General features: G+C 44.0%; 1 protein-coding gene across 2 annotated transcripts in view; it reads right to left on the bottom strand.

The window, feature by feature from the left end:
* ZNF680 (zinc finger protein 680) overlaps positions 1–19,505 on the bottom strand; it is a 50,158-nt gene that overhangs the window by 21,841 nt on the left and 8,812 nt on the right. For both annotated transcript variants that reach the window (XM_003279263.3, XM_003279264.2), the window contains exons 2-3: positions 2,606–2,732; positions 2,007–2,102 (exon numbers count right to left, since the gene is read on the bottom strand). In XM_003279263.3, the coding sequence (XP_003279311.1) occupies positions 2,007–2,102; positions 2,606–2,732 (223 nt within the window). The remainder of the gene's footprint in view (positions 1–2,006; positions 2,103–2,605; positions 2,733–19,505) is intronic.

The raw sequence follows: 19,505 nt of genomic DNA, 5'->3' as shown, positions 1-19,505 counted from the left end.
TCCCACTGAGAATTCTGAACTTACTCTCTAATCATCCCAAACTCCTCCCAGCCACAGTATGGGAGAGACCGTGCCCTTCCAGAGGCCTGGAGGAAGACAGCCATTTATAGCCACACAGGCAGGCCTGCAGACCTTGTCCTTTACTGTGGTTTCTGAAGCAGTTCAATGACTCAGTTCCAGCTCCCTGAGCCATAGTTCATGGCCAGTTCTGCCTATATAGGAATCCACACAGTGACCTGAAAAAATCTTCTTTGATACTCAGTGAAAGCCATACTCATCCACATTCTGATATAAGGCCCACCACATACAGACCCAATTACAAAAACCTATCCTACTGTCAGCCCTACAGAGCAACATCCAGAAAAATATTTAGTCTGTTCCAAAATATAATGGAAATTACAATTACCCAAGCCCCTGTTAAGCCAACTAAAGGTGAGCCCTAGTGCAGACCCAGCAGCCTTGTGACCAAGCTACGCCCCTCTCCACTACAAACCCAGAGGGCATCCCATCACCCTGAGAATCCAACAAAAAAAAGTCTTTACCTCCTAAATCAGTTTATAAAAACTTAAAGAGGTGTTTGCTCCTTCAAATTCAGACACCAATGCAAAACTATATTGTGCCCACTGTAAATATTTTAACATAGAACTAACTGCAAGTATGTGGCAGAAGAATTAGTCAAAAAAAGTTTCTAAACTCACTGAAATTGAAGACAAATGAGTAAAAACTTGCTGCTTATAGATCATATGCTCTTATATATAAAAAATTATAAAACATTATACTAAAACCTGTTTAAATTAATAAATACATTCAGTAAATTAGCAAAATATAAAATTAACATACAAGTTTAAGTTATGGTTCCATACACTTAAAGCAAACTGATTAAGAAAACAATCTTATTTACAGTAGCACTAAAATAATTTCTGAGAACAAATTTAAACAAGGAGGTAAAAAAATCTTTACAATAAAAACATATTAATGACATAAATTAGAGAAGAGGCAAATAATTATTATTTTTTTAGACAGAGTCTCTGTCACACAGGCTGGAGTGCAGTGGTGCAATCTCAGCTCACTACAGCCTCCACCTCCTGGGTTAAAGCAATTCTCCTGCCTCAGCCTTTTGGGTAGCTGGGATTACAGGAACCTGCCACCATGCCAGGCTAATTTTTGTATTTTTAGTTGAGATGGGATTTTACCCTGATGGCCAGGCTGGTCTCAAACTCCTGACCTCGAGTGATCTCCCTGCCTTGGTCTCCCAAAGTGCTGGGATTACAAGTGAGAGCCACTGTGCCTGGCCAACACAAATAAATTTTAAAATATTTTATGTCTATGGATTGAAAGCATAAATATTGTTAAAGTGCCATATTATCCAAAATAATCTATGGATTCAATGAACTCCCTATCAAAATTCCAGTGGCATTTTTTTACAGCAATGAAAAATAAAATCCTAAAATTTATATGAAACTACAATAAACTTTGAATAGTCAAAGCAATCTTGAGGAAAAAGAACAAAGAAGGACATTATACTTTATAATTTCAAACTATATTTCAACTATCAAAAAAAGACTATAATAAAAACAAGATGAAATATGCAGAAAAATGAACCAAAAAAATGGAAAAGAAACCACTAATCACACACATTTCAGACGTGATGTAAAAAGAGAACTTAAAAAATAACAGTTTCTCAAAATTTTGCAGATATTTGTGTGTCCCTAAAACAGTGGAACATCAGTCAGATCGTGTAGTCTCTTATAAGCCATGAAGAGGACTTTGGCTCACAGTAAGCTTGAAGGAAGATCACTGATGGGAAAGTAGAATTTTTAGAGAATTAAAGAGCATAAGAAAGAAGATGCCCCTATGTGAGAGCAAGAGAAAAGAAACTGAGCTTCCCAGAAACTATTTTCTCTGGAACATAGCTTCCCAAATCCCATGTCAAGAACTGACTTTCTCTTTGATGTTTGGACCTCTCATCTGTGTCATCTGTTGTATTCACTATCACTCTCACCTACCTGGGGGTTTGGCTACCATCTCCTGTCTCTTCCTATTCCACGGCTCTTTTCCTTGCTCCAAACAGGTTATCAGGTGAGGCTTAGAGACAGCAATACCTGTTTTATTAAAAATAAATAACATGAATCTTGCTCATATTCTCCAATTACCGACCTACTAATGTGCTCAGTAAAGAGAATATCATAGCATATTCTAGTAAATTAATCCCAAATTACTAATTTATAACAGACATTTCTAAATATTTAGAAAATACTTTAAATTTGTAGGTCTTTAATTTCACTACCCAGTACTACTGAATCAAAAATTGGTGGTGGCAATTAAATTTTAAGGTGTGGGCAACAACATTTTATGCCATCAAATTTCTGTAATTACCACTAATCTAGAGTGAAGGATATAGATCAGCTCAGGGATGTGGAAAGTTCAGGTCAAGATGAAACGTACTGAAGAAATTTTTTTCTACACGAACAAATCTCAAAGATTTTCTTGAAAACAGGGATCTGAAACTCATTTATGCAAAGCAGAAATTACCACAAGTTATACAAAAAAAGAGAAATAAAACCTTTAAGGCATATTAGGAATTGTGTGTTGAAGTCATCCTCACCCAGGAAGACCAGGTTTCTGTAGTTCTCAAACATCACTTTCCTATATAAATTCCGTTGTGCAGTGTCCAGGCATTGCCACTCCTCCAGAGAGAATTCTATGGCCACATCCCTAAATGTCAATGGTCCCTGAAAAACACACACACACACAGACACACATATATATTTACTAAATAACCATGGGCAGAATTTTTATTTTGGCTCAAGGCAAAGTAAGACAGTATAGAAAGCTGATTCTGACTTATAGGAGTGACTCAAATTATACAATAAAATAAATTTCAATGCAGAAATATTCTCTAATGTATTCTTTAACTCAAATAAGAGGACAGCATAAGATCCACAACATCAGTGTATATATACTTTTTTGAAGAAAAATTATAAAAGGACGTGAATACAAAGGTGTAAATTTTTGAGTGCTATATTTACATCATACACAATGAGTTGTGTATATTTTTCAGATGGAAAAGACATGTTGAGTTAGAAGGTACATCTCAAATTCTAATGTGTATAATAAACTGAAGATCTTACTATGCTGATTGTTTTTAGAAAATCTGGAATAAAGTTTGAATTTCTGAATTTCTAACAAGCTCACCAGTAATGCCAATGTTTTTGGCCCAAGAAGGGTATTTTGTCAAACAACCACTAAGTAAAAGACCCTGTGTTGGCCAGGCACAGTGGCTCACGCCTGTAATCCCAGCACTTTGGGAGGCTGAGGGAGGCGGATCACCTGAAGTCACGAGTTCAAAACTAGCCTGGCCAACATGGCAAAAACCCATCTCTACTAAAAAAAATACAAAAATTAGCCAGGCACAATGATGTGCGTCTGTAATTCCAGCTACTTGGGAGGCTGAGGTGGGAGAATCGCTTGAACCTGGGAGGTGGAGGTTGCAGTGAACTGAGATTGTGCCAGTGCATTTCAGCCTGGGCAACAGAGCGAGACTCCACCTCAAAAAAAAGAAAAAAAGAATCTGTGTTTTTCCCAGTTTTTTTGTAAATAAAGACAAGAGCCTTCATGTTCCAAAGACATATATGCGAATAAAACCTAAGAAAAAAAGGCAGCTGCCAAATCAAATGTGATAATTTATGCACATCAGCTGCATAAAGATACTAATGAAAAGTAATTAACTCTATAAAAAAAACTTGTCAGAGAGCTCTTTAGCCAAGTGAATCATTAACATCAACTGCACTAGGAACAAATTTTTATGATGTGCTGATGCACAAAGAACACAGCATCACTGCTGGAATACTGCCCCCCAAAAGTAAATTATAATCTAAATTTAACCATAAAGAAACATCAATTTTATACAAAGTTCAAAATACAGGTATCTCCTATTTACTGTACTATTAAATAGTGATTTTAAGTAGTCTTTCTTCAGCACCCAAAGAGCAGGAATCTCCTAAAATTTTTTTCAGAACTTTATGGGTGATAAATGCCATTCTGTTTAAATAAGCATTTTCTTGATCCTTTTCTGTATAGAGCTAATGGAGAACACAGATGGATCCTCAACATTACATGTTCTTTTTCTTTACTAAGGACCCCAGCTTTTCCCCAATAGAAATCTTGAGTATCCATACGTTCCCATAATTCAACAGCTACAAAGGAAATATTTTTAATATTGTAGATTATAAATTCATAATGAGAATTCTGCATGGCACATAAGAAGCCATGATGCAGAGAATGCAAAGAAGGCTCTGGTACACAGGAAACATATTTTTCAGAGACCCTTGACTATTATAATGAATTTTTAAAGTAATTGAAACTAGCTCATTAGGGAGGAAAAGATCGAGTAGAGAAGTAAAGGTCTGCAAGTACTAAACACATGGCATTCCAGGAGGAAGAGTGGACACAGCTCTTGATCTGAGACAGGTTTAAGTAAAAAAAAGAACCAATTCTTCCTCTTTCTCCTTTTTTGGAATTCCTTCTCAGATGAGATTCTCTGGACAAATTACACTTGTATCTTGAGAATATGCCTCTAAAGGTGTCAGCACCCCCTGTTTACCTGCTACCACCACACCCACAGGCAGAAAAACCAAAACCTGGAGAAAAAGTCCACCCACTTCTGTCGTTTATACAAGAAGAGACTCAGGAACAATGAGACGCTCCGTGAAGATAAAAATGTAAGTTTCTCAGCCAGGCACAGTGGCTCAGGCCAGTAATCCTAGCATACTGGGAGGCCGAGGCAGGTGGATTGCCTGAGCTCAGGAGTTCGAGACCAGCCTGGGCAACACGGTGAAACCCTATCTCTACTAAAATACAAAAAAATTAGCCAGGCATGGCAGCATGAGCCTGTAATCCCAGCTATTCAGGAGGCTGAGGCAGGAGAATTGCTAGAACCTGGAAGGCAGAGGTTGCAGTGAGCCGAGATAGTGCCACTGCACTCCAGTTTGGGCAACACAGTGAGATTCCGTCTCTTAAATATATATATGTTTCTCTTTTCCTGTTCTCAGGTGCCCTCCCCGGGCACAGACACCAGCAATTTCTCCTACAATAATGGCAATAGGGGCCACACTGACCTGGCTCTACCAAACCCGAAGAGAACAGGCCGTGTGACCAACCTTCAATGCACAAGTGGAACTTAACTCTCATGAATGTATCCTGAACCCCTCATACTTGACTCTGTCCTCATTTTAAGAGTCACATGAGGCCCTTACTTAAAACAATATGGATGCTTCCACCAAGAACAATTAATAGAACCTGTGGAAAGGACACAAGTAAGATTTTTAAAATTGGCCATGTAATCCTAATTAGAAGCCTGGGCTGATAACCACTTAGCTAAGCATTGCCTCTCAAGCTTTAATGAGCTTATAAATCACTTGATAATTTTGGTCTCACTCTATGTAATGTGATTCTGCAGGTTTGTAAAGGGTCCGTGAATGAGTGTTTTAAACAAATCCTCTGTCAATGCTGATGTTGTTCTTCCTGGGCCCATTATTAGCATTAGTTGGAGAAAGCAGGCACAGCACAGACTCCCTTAAACTCAGCAGTCTTGTCACAACACAAATAAAGACAACCAATCTCCATCCTCAAGTATCATATTCTTTGCTGGTCCTTTAAAGTTTACAGAGGAAACAAAAGGGAGCAATGTTTGAATGAGTCTGCATTTGGAAAACAACATGTACACACGTACTAGCGTAACGTTTATTAAGCAGGTGCTATGTCCTCAAGTGTTACGAAGCATTGTGCTGGGAAAAATACATTATTTGATTTAATCCTCATAACACCCTGGGAGTTGGTACAAGGTGTTCAATAAATCTCAGGATAAAGAGCCCAGAATTTTTATTTCTTCCGTTTCTCTGTCATTGATTTTTTCTTGAAGATGTATAAAATAAAAGCTAAATATAGACAGATGAGAGGGATACAGAAAAGCTTAATGTAATTTAGAAAAATTTTTATTGTGTTTATATTTACTTTTTTGTGGCTTATGGAGCAACTACTAAATCTGCAGTAATAGAAAACAAGTTGCTACATGGAACATTTCAGCAAGTACTGGTTTTGATAAAAATAAAAAATTTCCTTCCTTCCTTCCTTTCTCTCTCTCTCTCTTTCTTTCTTTCTTTCTTCTTTCTTTCCCTCTGTGGCTCTCCCTCTCTCTCTCTTTCTTTCTTCTTTCTTTCTTTCCCTCTGTGGCCCAGGCTGCAATCTACTCAGCTCGCTGCTGCCCGCGCCGCGGACTGCCTGGGACTGCCGCCGCGCGCCACCGCTGCCTGCTTTTTCTCGTTTGGCTGCAGGCGCACGTTCGCAATGTTGGCCACGCTGCTCACCAGCTCCTGACGCCGAGTGCTCTGCCCGCCTCAGCCTCCCGAGCCCCTGCCCGGCCGCCGCCCCGTCCGGGAGGTGGGGAGCGTCTCTGCCCTGCCACCCATCGTCTGGGAGGTGAGGAGCGCCTCTGCCCGGCCACCCATCGTCTGGGAGGTGAGGAGCGCCTCTGCCCGGCCCCCCGTCGGGAGGTGAGGAGCGCCTCTGCCCGCCGCCCCGTCCGGGAAGAAGTGAGGAGCGCCTCTGCCCGGCCGCCCCGTCCGGGAAGAAGTGAGGAGCGCCTCTGCCCGGCCGCCCCGTCGGGAAGAAGTGAGGAGCGCCTCTGCCCGGCCGCCCCGTCCGGGAAGAAGTGAGGAGCGCCTCTGCCCGGCCGCCCCGTCCGGGAAGAAGTGAGGAGCGCCTCTGCCCGGCCGCCCCGTCGGGAAGTGAGGAGCGCCTCTGCCCGGCCGCCCCGTCTGGGAAGTGAGGAGCGCCTCTGCCCGGCCACCCACGTCTGGGAAGTGAGGAGCGCCTCTGCCCGGCCGCCCGTCTGGGAAGTGAGGAGCGCCTCTGCCCGGCCGCCCCGTCTGGGAAGTGAGGAGCGCCTCTGCCCGGCCGCCCGTCTGGGAAGTGAGGAGCGCCTCTGCCCGGCCGCCCCGTCCAGGAAGAAGTGAGGAGCACCTCTGCCCGGCTGCCCTGTCCGGGAAGAAGGGAGGAGCCCCTCTGCCCGGCCGCCCCGTCCGGGAAGAAGTGAGGGGCCCCTCTGCCCAGCCGCCCCGTCTGGGAAGTGAGGAGCACCTCTGCCCAGGCACCCATCGTCTGGGAAGTGAGGAGCGCCTCTGCCCGGCCGCCCCGTCTGGGAAGTGAGGAGCGCCTCTGCCCGGCCACCCCGTCTGGGAGAAGTGAGGAGCGCCTCTGCCCGGCCACCCATCGTCTGGGAAGTGAGAAGCGCCTCTCCCCGGCTGCCCCGTCTGGGAAATGAGGAGCGCCTCGGCCTGGCCACCTATCGTCGGGAGGTGAGGAGCGCCTCTGCCCGGCTGCCCCGTCCGGGAGGAAGTGAGGAGCACCTCTGCCCGGCCGCCCCGTCCGGGAGGAAGTGAGGAGCGCCTCTGCCCGGCCGCCCCGTCCGGGAAGAAGTGAGGAGCGCCTCTGCCCGGCGCCCCGTCCGGGAGGAAGTGAGGAGCGCCTCTGCCCGGCTGCCCCGTCTGGGAGGTGAGGAGAACCTCTGCCCGGCCACCCATCGTCTGGGAGGTGAGGAGCGCCTCTGCCCGGCCGTCCCGTCTGGGAAGTGGGGAGCGCCTCTGCCCGGCCACCCACCGTCTGGGAAGTGAGGAGCGCCTCTGCCCGCCACCCACCGTCTGGGAAGTGAGGAGCGCCTCTGCCCGGCCACCCACCGTCTGGGAAGTGAGGAGCGCCTCTGCCCGGCCACCCACCGTCTGGGAAGTGAGGAGCGCCTCTGCCCGGCCACCCCCGTCTGGGAAGTGAGAGCGCCTCTGCCCGGCCACCCCGTCTGGGAAGTGAGGAGCGCCTCTGCCCGGCGCCCCGTCTGGGAAGTGAGGAGCGCCTCTGCCCGGCCGCCCCGTCTAGGAAGTGAGGAGAGCCTCTGCCCGGCCACCCATCGTCTGGGAAGTGAGGAGCGCCTCTGCCCGGCCACCCATCGTCTGGGAAGTGAGGAACGCCTCTGCCCGGCCGCCCCGTCTGGGAAGTGAGGAGCGCCTCTGCCCGGCCACCCACCGTCTGGGAAGTGAGGAGCACCTCTGCCCGGCCACCCACCGTCTGGGAAGTGAGGAGCGCCTCTGCCCGGCCCCCTCGGGAAGTGAGGAGCGCCTCTGCCCGGCCACCCACCGTCTGGGAAGTGAGGAGCGCCTCTGCCCGCCACCCACCGTCTGGGAAGTGAGGAGCGCCTCTGCCCAGCCACCCCGTCTGGGAAGTGAGGAGCGCCTCTGCCCGACCGCCCCATCTGTGAAATGAGGAGCGCCTCTGCCCGGCCACCTATCGTCTGGGAGGTGAGGAGCGCCTCTGCCCGGCCGCCCCGTCCGGGAAGAAGTGAGGAGCGCCTCTGCCCGGCCGCCCTGTCTGGGAAGTGAGGAGCGCCTCTGCCCGGCCGCCCCGTCCGGGAAGAAGTGAGGAGCGCCTCTGCCCGGCCGCCCCGTCCGGGAAGAAGTGAGGAGCGCCTCTGCCCGGCCGCCCCGTCCGGGAAGAAGTGAGGAGCGCCTCTGCCCGGCCCCCCGTCTGGGAAGTGAGGAGCGCCTCTGCCCGGCCGCCCCGTCCGGGAAGAAGTGAGGAGCGCCTCTGCCCGGCCGCCCCGTCCGGGAAGAAGTGAGGAGCGCCTCTGCCCGGCCGCCCCGTCTGGGAAGTGAGGAGCGCCTCGGCCCGGCCGCCCCGTCTGGGAAGTGAGGAGCGCCTCGGCCCGGCCGCCCCGTCTGGGAAGTGAGGAGCACCTCTGCCCGGCCACCCATCGTCTGGGAAGTGAGGAGCGCCTCTGCCCGGCCACCCATTGTCTGGGAAGTGAGGGGCGCCTCTGCCCGGCCACCTATCGTCTGGGAAGAAGTGAGGAGCGTCTCTGCCTGGCCGCCCCGTCTGGGAAGTGAGGAGCGCCTGTGCCCGCCGCCCCGTGTCTGGGAAGAAGTGAGGAGCGCCTCTGCCCGGCCGCTCCGTCTGGGAGGTCTACCATGGAGGCCAGAAGCAATGTGGGGGCTGGACGTGGTGGCTCACGCCTGTGGTCCCGGCACTCTGGGGGCGAGGCGGGTTGATCACTTCGGGCTAGGAGTTCAAGACCAGTCTGGCCAACTTGGCGAAACATGAAAAATACAACAGACAAACCAACCAACCAACTCAGTGACAACAAAACAGGTCTACCCTGGAGTCATACTCTAATTTTTTCTATTTTCCTCCCTTTCTGATCCTTTATCCCACTTTCTTTTTCTTCCTCTTCCTTCTCCCTCTTCTTTGTCAAGTAGAGGATTGAGTTATTATCACTGATCCACATAAAGTCCCTCTCTACCTTATTTTAACTCCCACCCATTTCTATTCCCCGACTTCCCATGTGTAACCTTCCTAATATGTTTGATACGCATCTTTTTGTTTGTATGTATTTTTAGAAAATGTTTATTGTTTTGTGTGCAAAAAAAAATTAATAAAAAAATAAAAAATAAAAAATAAAAAAATATTAAAAAGAAAAAAAAATTAAAAATTATGGCCCTAAAATAAATATTTTTCCCATTTATCTGCTTCTGAGTTTTAAAGAATTATGGGCACCATTTCTAAAAAGGCTGCAGGACTCACCAGCCAAAACTAATTTTTTCTAATCAGTTTGGTGAGGCAAAACTCCACAGTGGGGTCAGACCTAAATAAGGCCTCCAAAAACAGTGAATCTTAGCAGAACTGGGGCAGGGAATGGACTCTATGTAGAATTCTGCTCTCTACGCCACTGAGGTATTTCCAGTTCTGATTTTTCTAAGCTTACCTAAGAGAAACTTACATTACAGAGTTTGTGTAACTCTAATTTCTTTTAGCCACTGCCATGTCAATTTTATAATGTATACTAATAAGTAATTTAAACAAATTCCTTAAGGTTTTCTAGGGTAATTTATTAGAACATAAATATGTATTAGTAGGAAAGTAAAAAAGAATACAAACCAGAACAACTCTTCTGTTCATAAATATCCCTTCAGGTGATGACATCAGAAGTCACAACAATATAAAGAAAGTGGCCAAAGTAAAGGCCAAGTTTTTTTTTTCCACACATGTATACATTGTACCAACCATATAATGCTTCAACCATTTATCCAGTTACTAGTCTAGACTTAAAGTTCCTGCATGGTAGGAACTCTGACTGCTTCAACTATTTTCTAATGGCCATATAAAATGGAAGCAATTAGTTTATCTATTTGAGTCTCCAGACCCTTTCCTTATTTTACACCCAAGCACCAGGAAACCTGAGAAACTCTCATCTGGGTACCAGCCAAGACATCTCTTGTATGAGGGGAGGAACAAATGCAGACTGACTCATTTCTCTTACACTGAGACAGAAGCATAATTAACCACTCTTGTCAGCCTGACACAGTTCTGCTCTGGACAACCTCAAATGTCTCAAAGATGCCTAGGTGATTGTGAGAGGGTTCCCAATGTCCCTGGGCTGATGATCCGATGATGTGCCAGGCAGGAGAGACTCAGGGTAATCCTATATAAAAACTGAAACTGGCCGGGCGCAGTGGCTCATGCTTGTAATCCAAGCACTTTGGGAGGCTGAGGTGGGCGGATCACGAGGTCAGGAGTTTGAGACCAGCCTGGCCAAAATGGTGAAACCCCATCTCTACTAAAAATACAAAAATTAGCCTGGCGTGGTGGCATGTGCCTGTAATCCTAGCTACTCAGGAGGCTGAGGCAAGAGAATCACTTGAACCAGGGAGGCAGAGGTTGCAGTGAGCTCAGATCACGCCATTGCACTCCAGCCTGGGCAATAGAGTGAGACTCTGCCTCAAAAAAAAAAAAAAAAAAAAAACAATGAAACTGCCCTGGTGGGGCTCCAGAATTTGGATCACCTGTCCTGATGAGCTAGCTTTTGGGTAAGAGGAAGGGCAAGAATACTCCAGTACCACATTTTACAGGTAGATATAGCCATGGTCATGGCTTTGGATACTCTGTGGCCTTGATCTCTCACTCCTAAGATGCTTGTTTACACTTACAGATTCTCCCATGAGATTCTATGTACACCTGGTGCCTCTCACATAACTGTAGCAGGTCACTGAACAAGATCTGAAAAGCTCAAGAAGCCACACTCTCAAAAGGGAACTTTAAGATGTCTATGTTGACATCTCACAATGCAGAACATGCCTCCTGTTGGTTTTCTGTACATTCTCAATCCTAAGTCTCGCCCTGTCTTGCAAATCCCAAGCAGAGGCCAAACCTTATGTGCAGATTCTAGGTGGGATCAACCTAGCTCTGCATTCTTGGGTGTTACAGCAAATGGGGTACAACCAAAGGAGAGATCCCCTTAAAGAGGCTGCTCTAGCACATTCTAAATGATATGTCTACCTAAAAAAAAAAAAAAAACTGAGACACTGGGCGCGGTGGCTCACACCTGTAATCCTAGCACTTGAGAGGCCGAGGCAGGTAGATCACCTGAGGTCAGGAGTTTGAGACCAGCCTGGCCAACACAGTGAAAACCTGTCTCTACTTACAATGCAAAAAAAATCAGCTGGGTGTGGTGGCACGTGCCTGTAATCCCAGATACTTGTGAGGCTAAGGCAGGAGAATCGGTTGAGCCCGGGAGGCAGAGGTTACAGTGAGAAGAGATCGCACCATCGCACTTCAGCCTGGGCAACAAGAACAAGACTCCCTCTCAAAAAAAAAAAAAAAAACTGAGGCAACATGAATATAAGTAGACAGTTTATTTGGGTCAAGCTTGAGGATTGTTAACTTGAGAGCAAAGATTCAAATTGTCAAAAATTTACACTTTGATTAGCAGCAGTTACAAGTGGATTTGTAAAGGCAAAAATAGAGGGACAGAGAGTGGACTGATATAAAGTGGTTAGAAATTCTTATTTATTTACAAAAATAAAATTGATTACTAATTGGCTATATATTGTTAAGCTATAGGGTGTGGGTTATAGTGTCCAGTGTGGAATTATTAGTTTAATTTATAGCTACTTATGGCTATAGTAAGCAGTTTTAAGAGATAAATCAATAGCTAAAAGAAGGAAGAAAGACATAATTGTGGTCTCATTTTAATGTCTGAGGCTTATAACTCAATGGACATGCATTTCTCAGATAAAATGTTTTATTTTTCCCCAAAATCTCAAGATCCCGATTCAGAATTTGGAGCTGCAGATTTAGGTCCTGAATAAATGGAGTAGTAGCAGGTGTCACCTGCAGATTTATGGACATTTTAGCAATACGAGGAAAGAGAAAGCAGAGATTCTCATTTCTACTCAATGCACACATGTTACTCTAAGTTTGTGAGCCTCACGGTCTCTGAATCAGTTTCAGGTCTGAAGATACAAGAGTCACTGAAAGAGGTAAAATGGTTGATTGCTGCCCTGTGAAATTTGGTCTAACCTCTTTAAAAGTGACTATAGAGGACTTCAGATTATCAAACAAGCAGAGAAACAATTCTGCCTGCATATTTAGGGGAGAGTATGCATTTTGCAGCACAATTGTGAGCTGACCGGAAGTCTGAGAGGGAAAGTCCCCTCTAGAGTAAAGCTTGGTTGGCACTTATATGTTTATGTCGTGTCTGGTAATTCTAGACAGTTCTTGGGAAATATAATTAAAAGACAAATTTTCTCCAGCCCTAGAGCAACTCCACAATGACTAAACAGAAATAAAACTGTTATATTACACAATTAAACCAGAATTTGACATGCATCAAGGTCAATCTGCATCACAGATTGCAAAGACAGAAAGATGGTCACCATAATTAGCCCACGAGTAGAAAAACTTACAGCACCATGTCATGCATAGTTCATTCTAAATTCACCTGGTAATTGGGGAGGCCATCCGTGTATGTTTTGTTATATATAGTTACAAAATAAACTTTTAAGATCTTCATGACAGAGGGTAGTTTTGCAATATAAAAACAGGTGCCTGCTAAAGGTAGGCTCTCAGTCTCCTACAGCAACATTTGAATAGGGTGCTATCATTTTGGCTATTTACATTTTGAAGCAATGGCTCTCTACTCCCCAAGCACTGGACTACAGCACTTCTGCTTGCCTTCTCCTGGTGGCTGGAGTTTTCTCTTGACCCCTACCCTCTGCCACTGAGGTACAGCCCACAATACAGGGTGAACAGCCAGCAGGTCACATCTCACATAAACCCCAATTGCCCCAGCAGCACTCCAGCGCCACATCAGAGAATGAAGCCTGAGCTGCAGGAGGAGAGCCTGCAGGCCTCCTGGGTAGGAATGCACCTTCACAATAATGAGAACGGGAACAGTGTTTTAGGCTCAGTTTCTATTTATAATGGTGACATGGAAAATGTTCTGCTGGATTTCCAGCATGAGTCTGTAAAGAGATAGCTCCAAGAGTTCCATTGTGACAGCCCACCTCATTCACGGACACTGTGAAATGCTAAAATGGCTTCTGAAACAGACACTCAAAGCATTGGAGAGAAAAACAGTTCTCAGTCTCAGAAAGATTATATTGAGAGAAAAAATAAGTTAAATGTATCTTGAGAAAAAACTCAGATTACATGTAAGATTGATGAAGTCAACCAGAAAATATTTCCCTATAAAATATTTCTCTCTAAATACCCAAATTGTACAGCTACTCTCAGCATGAGAAACACGAGCATTATGAAGAAGGGAGCATATTCTCAGCAGAATTTTATAAGATTCCTCCATCTCTGCTACTCTCTCATCTTTTAGCCATTGAAAGGGGGATTCCATTGGAATACATCAGACTACATCCACCAGCACTTTTTTTTTCTGAGATAGAGTCTCGTTCTGTCACTCAGGCTAGAGTGCAGTGGCATGATCTCAGCTCACTGCAACCTCCGCCTCCCAGGTTAAAGCAATTCTCCTGCCTCAGCCTCCAGAGTAGCTGGAATTACAGGCACCTGCCACCATACCCGGCTAATTTTTGTATTTTTAGTAGAGACAGGTTTCACTATGTTGGCCATTCTGGTCTCGAACTCCTGACCTCAAGTGATCCACCTGCGTTGGCCTCCCTAAGTGCTGTGATTACAGGCATAAGCCACTGTTCCCGGTCACCACCAGCACTTTTTGATGAAAAATTAGAATCTGATTTTGTTTATATAGTGGAATATATTTGAGCTTGCAACACAGCTAAGAGGAGAGCCATTATAGTTTTTTGGTGGTCACATCATTTGTGTTTATTTGTCCTTTAATAGCAGCATTCTAACTTGAATGAAAGACAATAAAATCATGCTTACTTATAGTTATCCCTACTGGATAAGGTAATAAGTATGTAAGACTAGTATCTACTGTAACAATTTGGTAATAAGTTTTATTTGGATATTAGAGATAAGTATCTAAATATAAATAGTTTTAATGTACTGGTCATAATGTATGTAGGATTTGTGAAAATTTTTTTAACCATAATTCAGTTAAAACACTTTATATTTAAAAAGTAGAAATAACAATATTAAAATGACTAAGGGTTTCGTTCAAAGTAAATATCGTGGTCTTATATTTATATTATTGTAGAAAATCCTCTTTAATTTATATGAATGTTGACCAGGCATGGTGGCTCATGCCAGTAATCCCAGCACTTTGGGAGGTCGAGATGGGCAGATCACCTGAGGTCAGGAGTTCAAGACCAGCCTGGCCAACATGGCAAAATCCTGTCTCTACTAAAAATACAAAAATTAGCCAGGTGTGGTAGCACATGCCTGTAGTCCCAGCTACTCGGGAGGATGAGGCAGGAGAATTGCTTGAACCTGGGAAATGGAGTTGCAGTGAGCTGAGACTGCGCCACTGCACTCCAGCCTGGAGGACAAAGTAACACTCTATCTCAAAAAAAAAAAAAAAAAAAAAAAAGTATACAATTGTAGGTTGTCTACAAATGCTTCATGTGACAATGCTAATTGTTCTGAAGTAATAAATAGAAACCAAGGTTCAACTCCAACTCCACTGTTATATACTGAACCGTTTATTTAGCTACACCTAGATTAATATGATTTATATGATTTACATATATTTCAATAAAGCAGAGAAAAAAAGTACATATAATTCAAATGCTTTAAGAAAAGAGAGATGAGGATAATAGCCTTCCTTATTTTCAGGTAGGAGAATACAGCTTCTTATTTTTATTTTCTCCTATAATAGCCGAGTCTTTAGACATGCTCTTGAACTCTTGGATATCTGAATTTCAGTAGACACTGGATTCAGGCATCTAAGGAGTGGCCTTGGGCACACTGTGTGCACTTGAAAGAATGTTTACAGAGAGAAAAAGCAGAATACAGAAAGGTGTTATAAAAAAAATCTACGGATGTACATGAATAAAGTAAGTTCTCAGAGACCTATGAAGAGACTTAGATTCTGACACAATAATAGTGGGAGACTACAACACCCCACAGACCCTGTTAGATTATTAGGGCAGAAAATTTACAAAGATCTCAGGACCTAAACTCAACACTTGGACAAATAGTCCTACAAAACTCTTAATCTAAAAACAACATGCTATACATTCTTCTCATTACCATGTGGCACATACTCTAAAATTGACCACACAATCAGAAATAAAACAACCCTCAGCAAATTCCAAAATTACACCAACCACACACACAGAGCACAGCTTGATAAAAATATAATTCAATACCAAAAAAAAAAACACTTGAAATGATACAAATACATGGAAATTATGCCACCTGAGCCTGAGTGACTTTTGAGTAAATAATAAAATTAAAGCAGAAATCAAGTTCATTGCAAAAAATGAGAACAAAGATACAACATACCAGAATCTCTGCAACACAGCTAAGGCAGTGTTAAGGAGAAATTTATACCACTAAAAGCTCACACCCAAAAGTTAGAAAGATCTCAATTTAACAACCTAACATCATGAATAAAAGAATGAGAGAAAGCAAGAGCAAACCAACCCCTAAGCTAGCAAGACAAGAAATAACCAAAATCAGATCTGAACTGAAGATTTAAACAGAAAAAAACATACGAGACCAAAAATTCCAGGAGTTAAATCTTTGTAAAAAAATAAATAAATAAATAAGATAAACAAACCACTAGGTACAATAATAAAGAAATAAGAGAAGGTCCAAATAAACACAATTAGAAATGACTACCACTGACCCCACAGAAATACAAATAACTATTGAAGTCTACTATGAACACTTCTATGCACATGAACTAGAAAATCTATGCACACAAACTAGAAAATAGAAGTTTCAGGATACAAAATAAGTGTACAAAAATCAGTAACATCTCTGAACATCAACAACATTCAACCTAAGGCCAAATAAAAAAAAATCCCATTCACAATAACAACAAAAATAATAAAATGTCTAGGAATACGGCTAATCAGGGAGGTGAAAAATCTCTATAACAAAAATTACAAAATGCTTCTTAAAGAAGTCAAAGATGACACAAGCCAATGGGCACCCATTTTATGCTCATGGATAGAAAAGATTGATATCATCAAAACGGCCATACTGCCAAATGAAATTTACAGAATGCTATTTCTATCAAACTACCAAAAACATTCTTCACAGAACTAAAAAAAGTATTTTAAAATTTATATGAAACTGAAAAAAAAAAAAACCTGAATAGCCAAGGCAATCATAAGCAAAAAGAACAAAGCAGGTGGTATTACATTACCTGACTTCAAACTATACAACAGAGGTACAGTAACCAAAGCAGCATGATACTGGTACAAACACAGACTATAGAACAATGAAACAGAATAGAAGCCCAGAAATCATGCCACACACCTACAATCATCTGATCTTCTACAAAGCTCACACAAGAGCAATGCAAGAAGAATTCCCTATTTAATAAATGGTGCTGGAATAACCAGCTAGCACTATGTAAAAGACTGAAACTGGATGCTTTCCTTACACCACATAAAAAAAAATCAACTCCGGGTGATTAAAGACCTAAATGTAGAACATAAAATTGTAAAAAACCCTGAAAGAAAATCTAAAAAATACCTATGTCAATTGGATAAAGAAAATATTATTGACATAGGAACTGGCAAAGATTTTATGATGAAGATACCAAAAGCAATTGCAACAAAAGCAAAACTTGATAAAAAATGGGACCTAAAGAAACTAAAGAGCTTCTTCACAGCAAAGCAAACTATCAATAGAGTAAACAAACAACCTACACAATAAAAAGAAAATATTTGTAAAATATGCTTCTGACAAAGTTCTATTATTCAAAATTTGTAAGGAATTTTAAAATTTTTACCATAAGGCGGGCTGGGTGCAGTGGCTCACGCCTGTAATCCCAGCACTTTGGGAGGCCAAGGCGGGCGGATCACAAGGTCAGGAGATCCAGACCATCCTGGCAAACACGGTGAAACCCCGTCTCCACTAAAAATACAAAAACATTAGCCAGGCATAGTGGCAGTCACCTGTAGTCCCACCTACTCAGGAGGCTGAGGCAGGAGAATGGCGTGAGCCTGGGAGGCGGAGCTTGCTGTGAGCCAAGATCGCGCCACTGCACTCCAAACTGGGCGACAGAGTGAGACTCCATCTCAAAAAAAAAAAAAAAAAAAAAAATTACCATAAGGCCAGGCGCAGTGGTTCATACCTGTAATCCCAGCACTTTGGGAAGTTGAGGCAGGCAGATCACAAGGTCAGGAATTCGAGACCAGCCTGACTAACATGGTGAAACCCCGTCTCTACTAAAAATACAAAAAGTAGCCAGGTGTGTTGGCACGCACCTGTAATCCCAGCTACTCAGGAGGCTGAGGCTGGAGAATCGCTTGAATCCGGGAGGCAGAGGTTGCAGTGAGCCAAGATCGTGCCACTGCACTCCAGCCTGGGTGACAGAGCAAGAGTCCGTCTCAAAAAAAAAAAAAAAAATTTACCAAAAAAGGCCGGGTGTAATGGCTCATGCCTGCAATCCCAGCACTTTGGGAGGCTGAGGCAGGCAGATCACTTGAGGTCAGGAGTTTGAGATCAGCCTGGCCAACGTGGTGAAACCCCTGTCTCTACTAAGAATACAAAAATTAGCCGGCCGTGGTTGCATGCACCTGTAGTTCCAGTTAGGAGGCTGAGGCAGGAGAATTGCTTGAACCCGGGAGGCGGAGGACAAAGGGAGGAAAAACATACAGGCCTAGTTGAGGGTGGTGGGTGGGAGGACAGAAAGGACTAGAAAAAATACCTGTTTATGCTATGCATAGTACCTCATTAACAAAATAATCTGTACCAAACCCCCATGCCACAGTTTTGCTTATATAACAATTCTCACGTTTACCCCGACTCTGAAACAAAAATAAAAGTTAAAAGGAATAAAATCCATGGGCGGGGGAGAGTGCAATGTAGGTGGAAGGACTAGTTTGTCCTACAGATAGTGGCCCAGGTGGGGCTGTACTCGTTTATTTCTGTGTCTGGGCAGGCAGATGAGATTATGAACAGGTACAGCACCGCTGGTTGGTGGAGGAAGCAGGCTGCTGCTGCAGATTCAGTGTCTGGGGGTGGGAATATGCAGGAGACTGTAAACACTTTTGTGGATTTTTGGCAAAAAAAAAACACTAGGATCAAAAATGCTGTGGTGAAATTCCTGATGGTGGTGCCTAGTCCTGGGAGGAGTGTGGACACATCAATTTATGGGTATGTTTGTGAGTGGGTGGGAATCCTGGGGTGGCAGCTGTGGGAAAAGGGGGTCTGTTATCAGAGCTAATTTCCTGTAAGTTTTCAGTCCTTTCTCACCCTGGGAGGAGACCTGGAATCCTAGGACAATGGCGCAGTGTGACAGCCTGTGTACAGGAGAGCAGAGCTTCTCATTTCCAGACACCCAGAGTTCCATTCTAGGCCAGCCCTCTGTGATACTTTCCTTCTGGCACCAAATCTGTATTTGCTGAACACCAAGCAATTCTCCAACACCAACTAATTGTCTAACATTTGAATTCTGAGACCATCTAGAGTCAGCACAGACCCTGATTCAGGGCTCAGTCCCACAACACTGTCCTCATTACAGATGCCAGTCACAAACCTCATGGGTCCATCTATGCTTCTGACCTACTGTTTAAAAATTGTAAACTCTTATAAACTCCCTCCAATTATATAATCTGATAGAGCTACTCACAAAACTAAACAAAACACTATAGTTATGTTGACCAGTTTATTATAAAAGATACAACCCAGGAAAACCAAAAGACCCAAAAAAGTCAATGGAAGTACAGGACGACAAAGAATAAAGGTGGGGAAAGATGAAGCACATAGATAATCCTGGTAAAAAGCTGTGATTAATAAAATTCTTGGCCGGGCACGGTGGCTCACGCTTGTAATCCCAGCACTTTGGGAGGCCGAGACGGGTGGATCACGAGGTCAGGAGATCAAGACCACGGTGAAACCCCGTCTCTATTAAAAATACAAAAAAATTAGCTGGGCGTGGTGGCGGGCGCCTGTAGTCCCAGCTACTCGGAGAGGCTGAGGCAGGAGAATGGCGTGAACCTGGGAGGCGGAGCTTGCAGTGAGCCGAGATTGCGCCACTGCACTCCAGCCTGGGCGACACAGCGAGACTCTGT

The sequence above is a fragment of the Nomascus leucogenys genome, chromosome 17 (assembly GCF_006542625.1).
Source record: "Nomascus leucogenys isolate Asia chromosome 17, Asia_NLE_v1, whole genome shotgun sequence".
Taxonomy (NCBI): domain Eukaryota; kingdom Metazoa; phylum Chordata; class Mammalia; order Primates; family Hylobatidae; genus Nomascus; species Nomascus leucogenys.
This window is presented reverse-complemented; position numbering and strand designations above follow the sequence as displayed.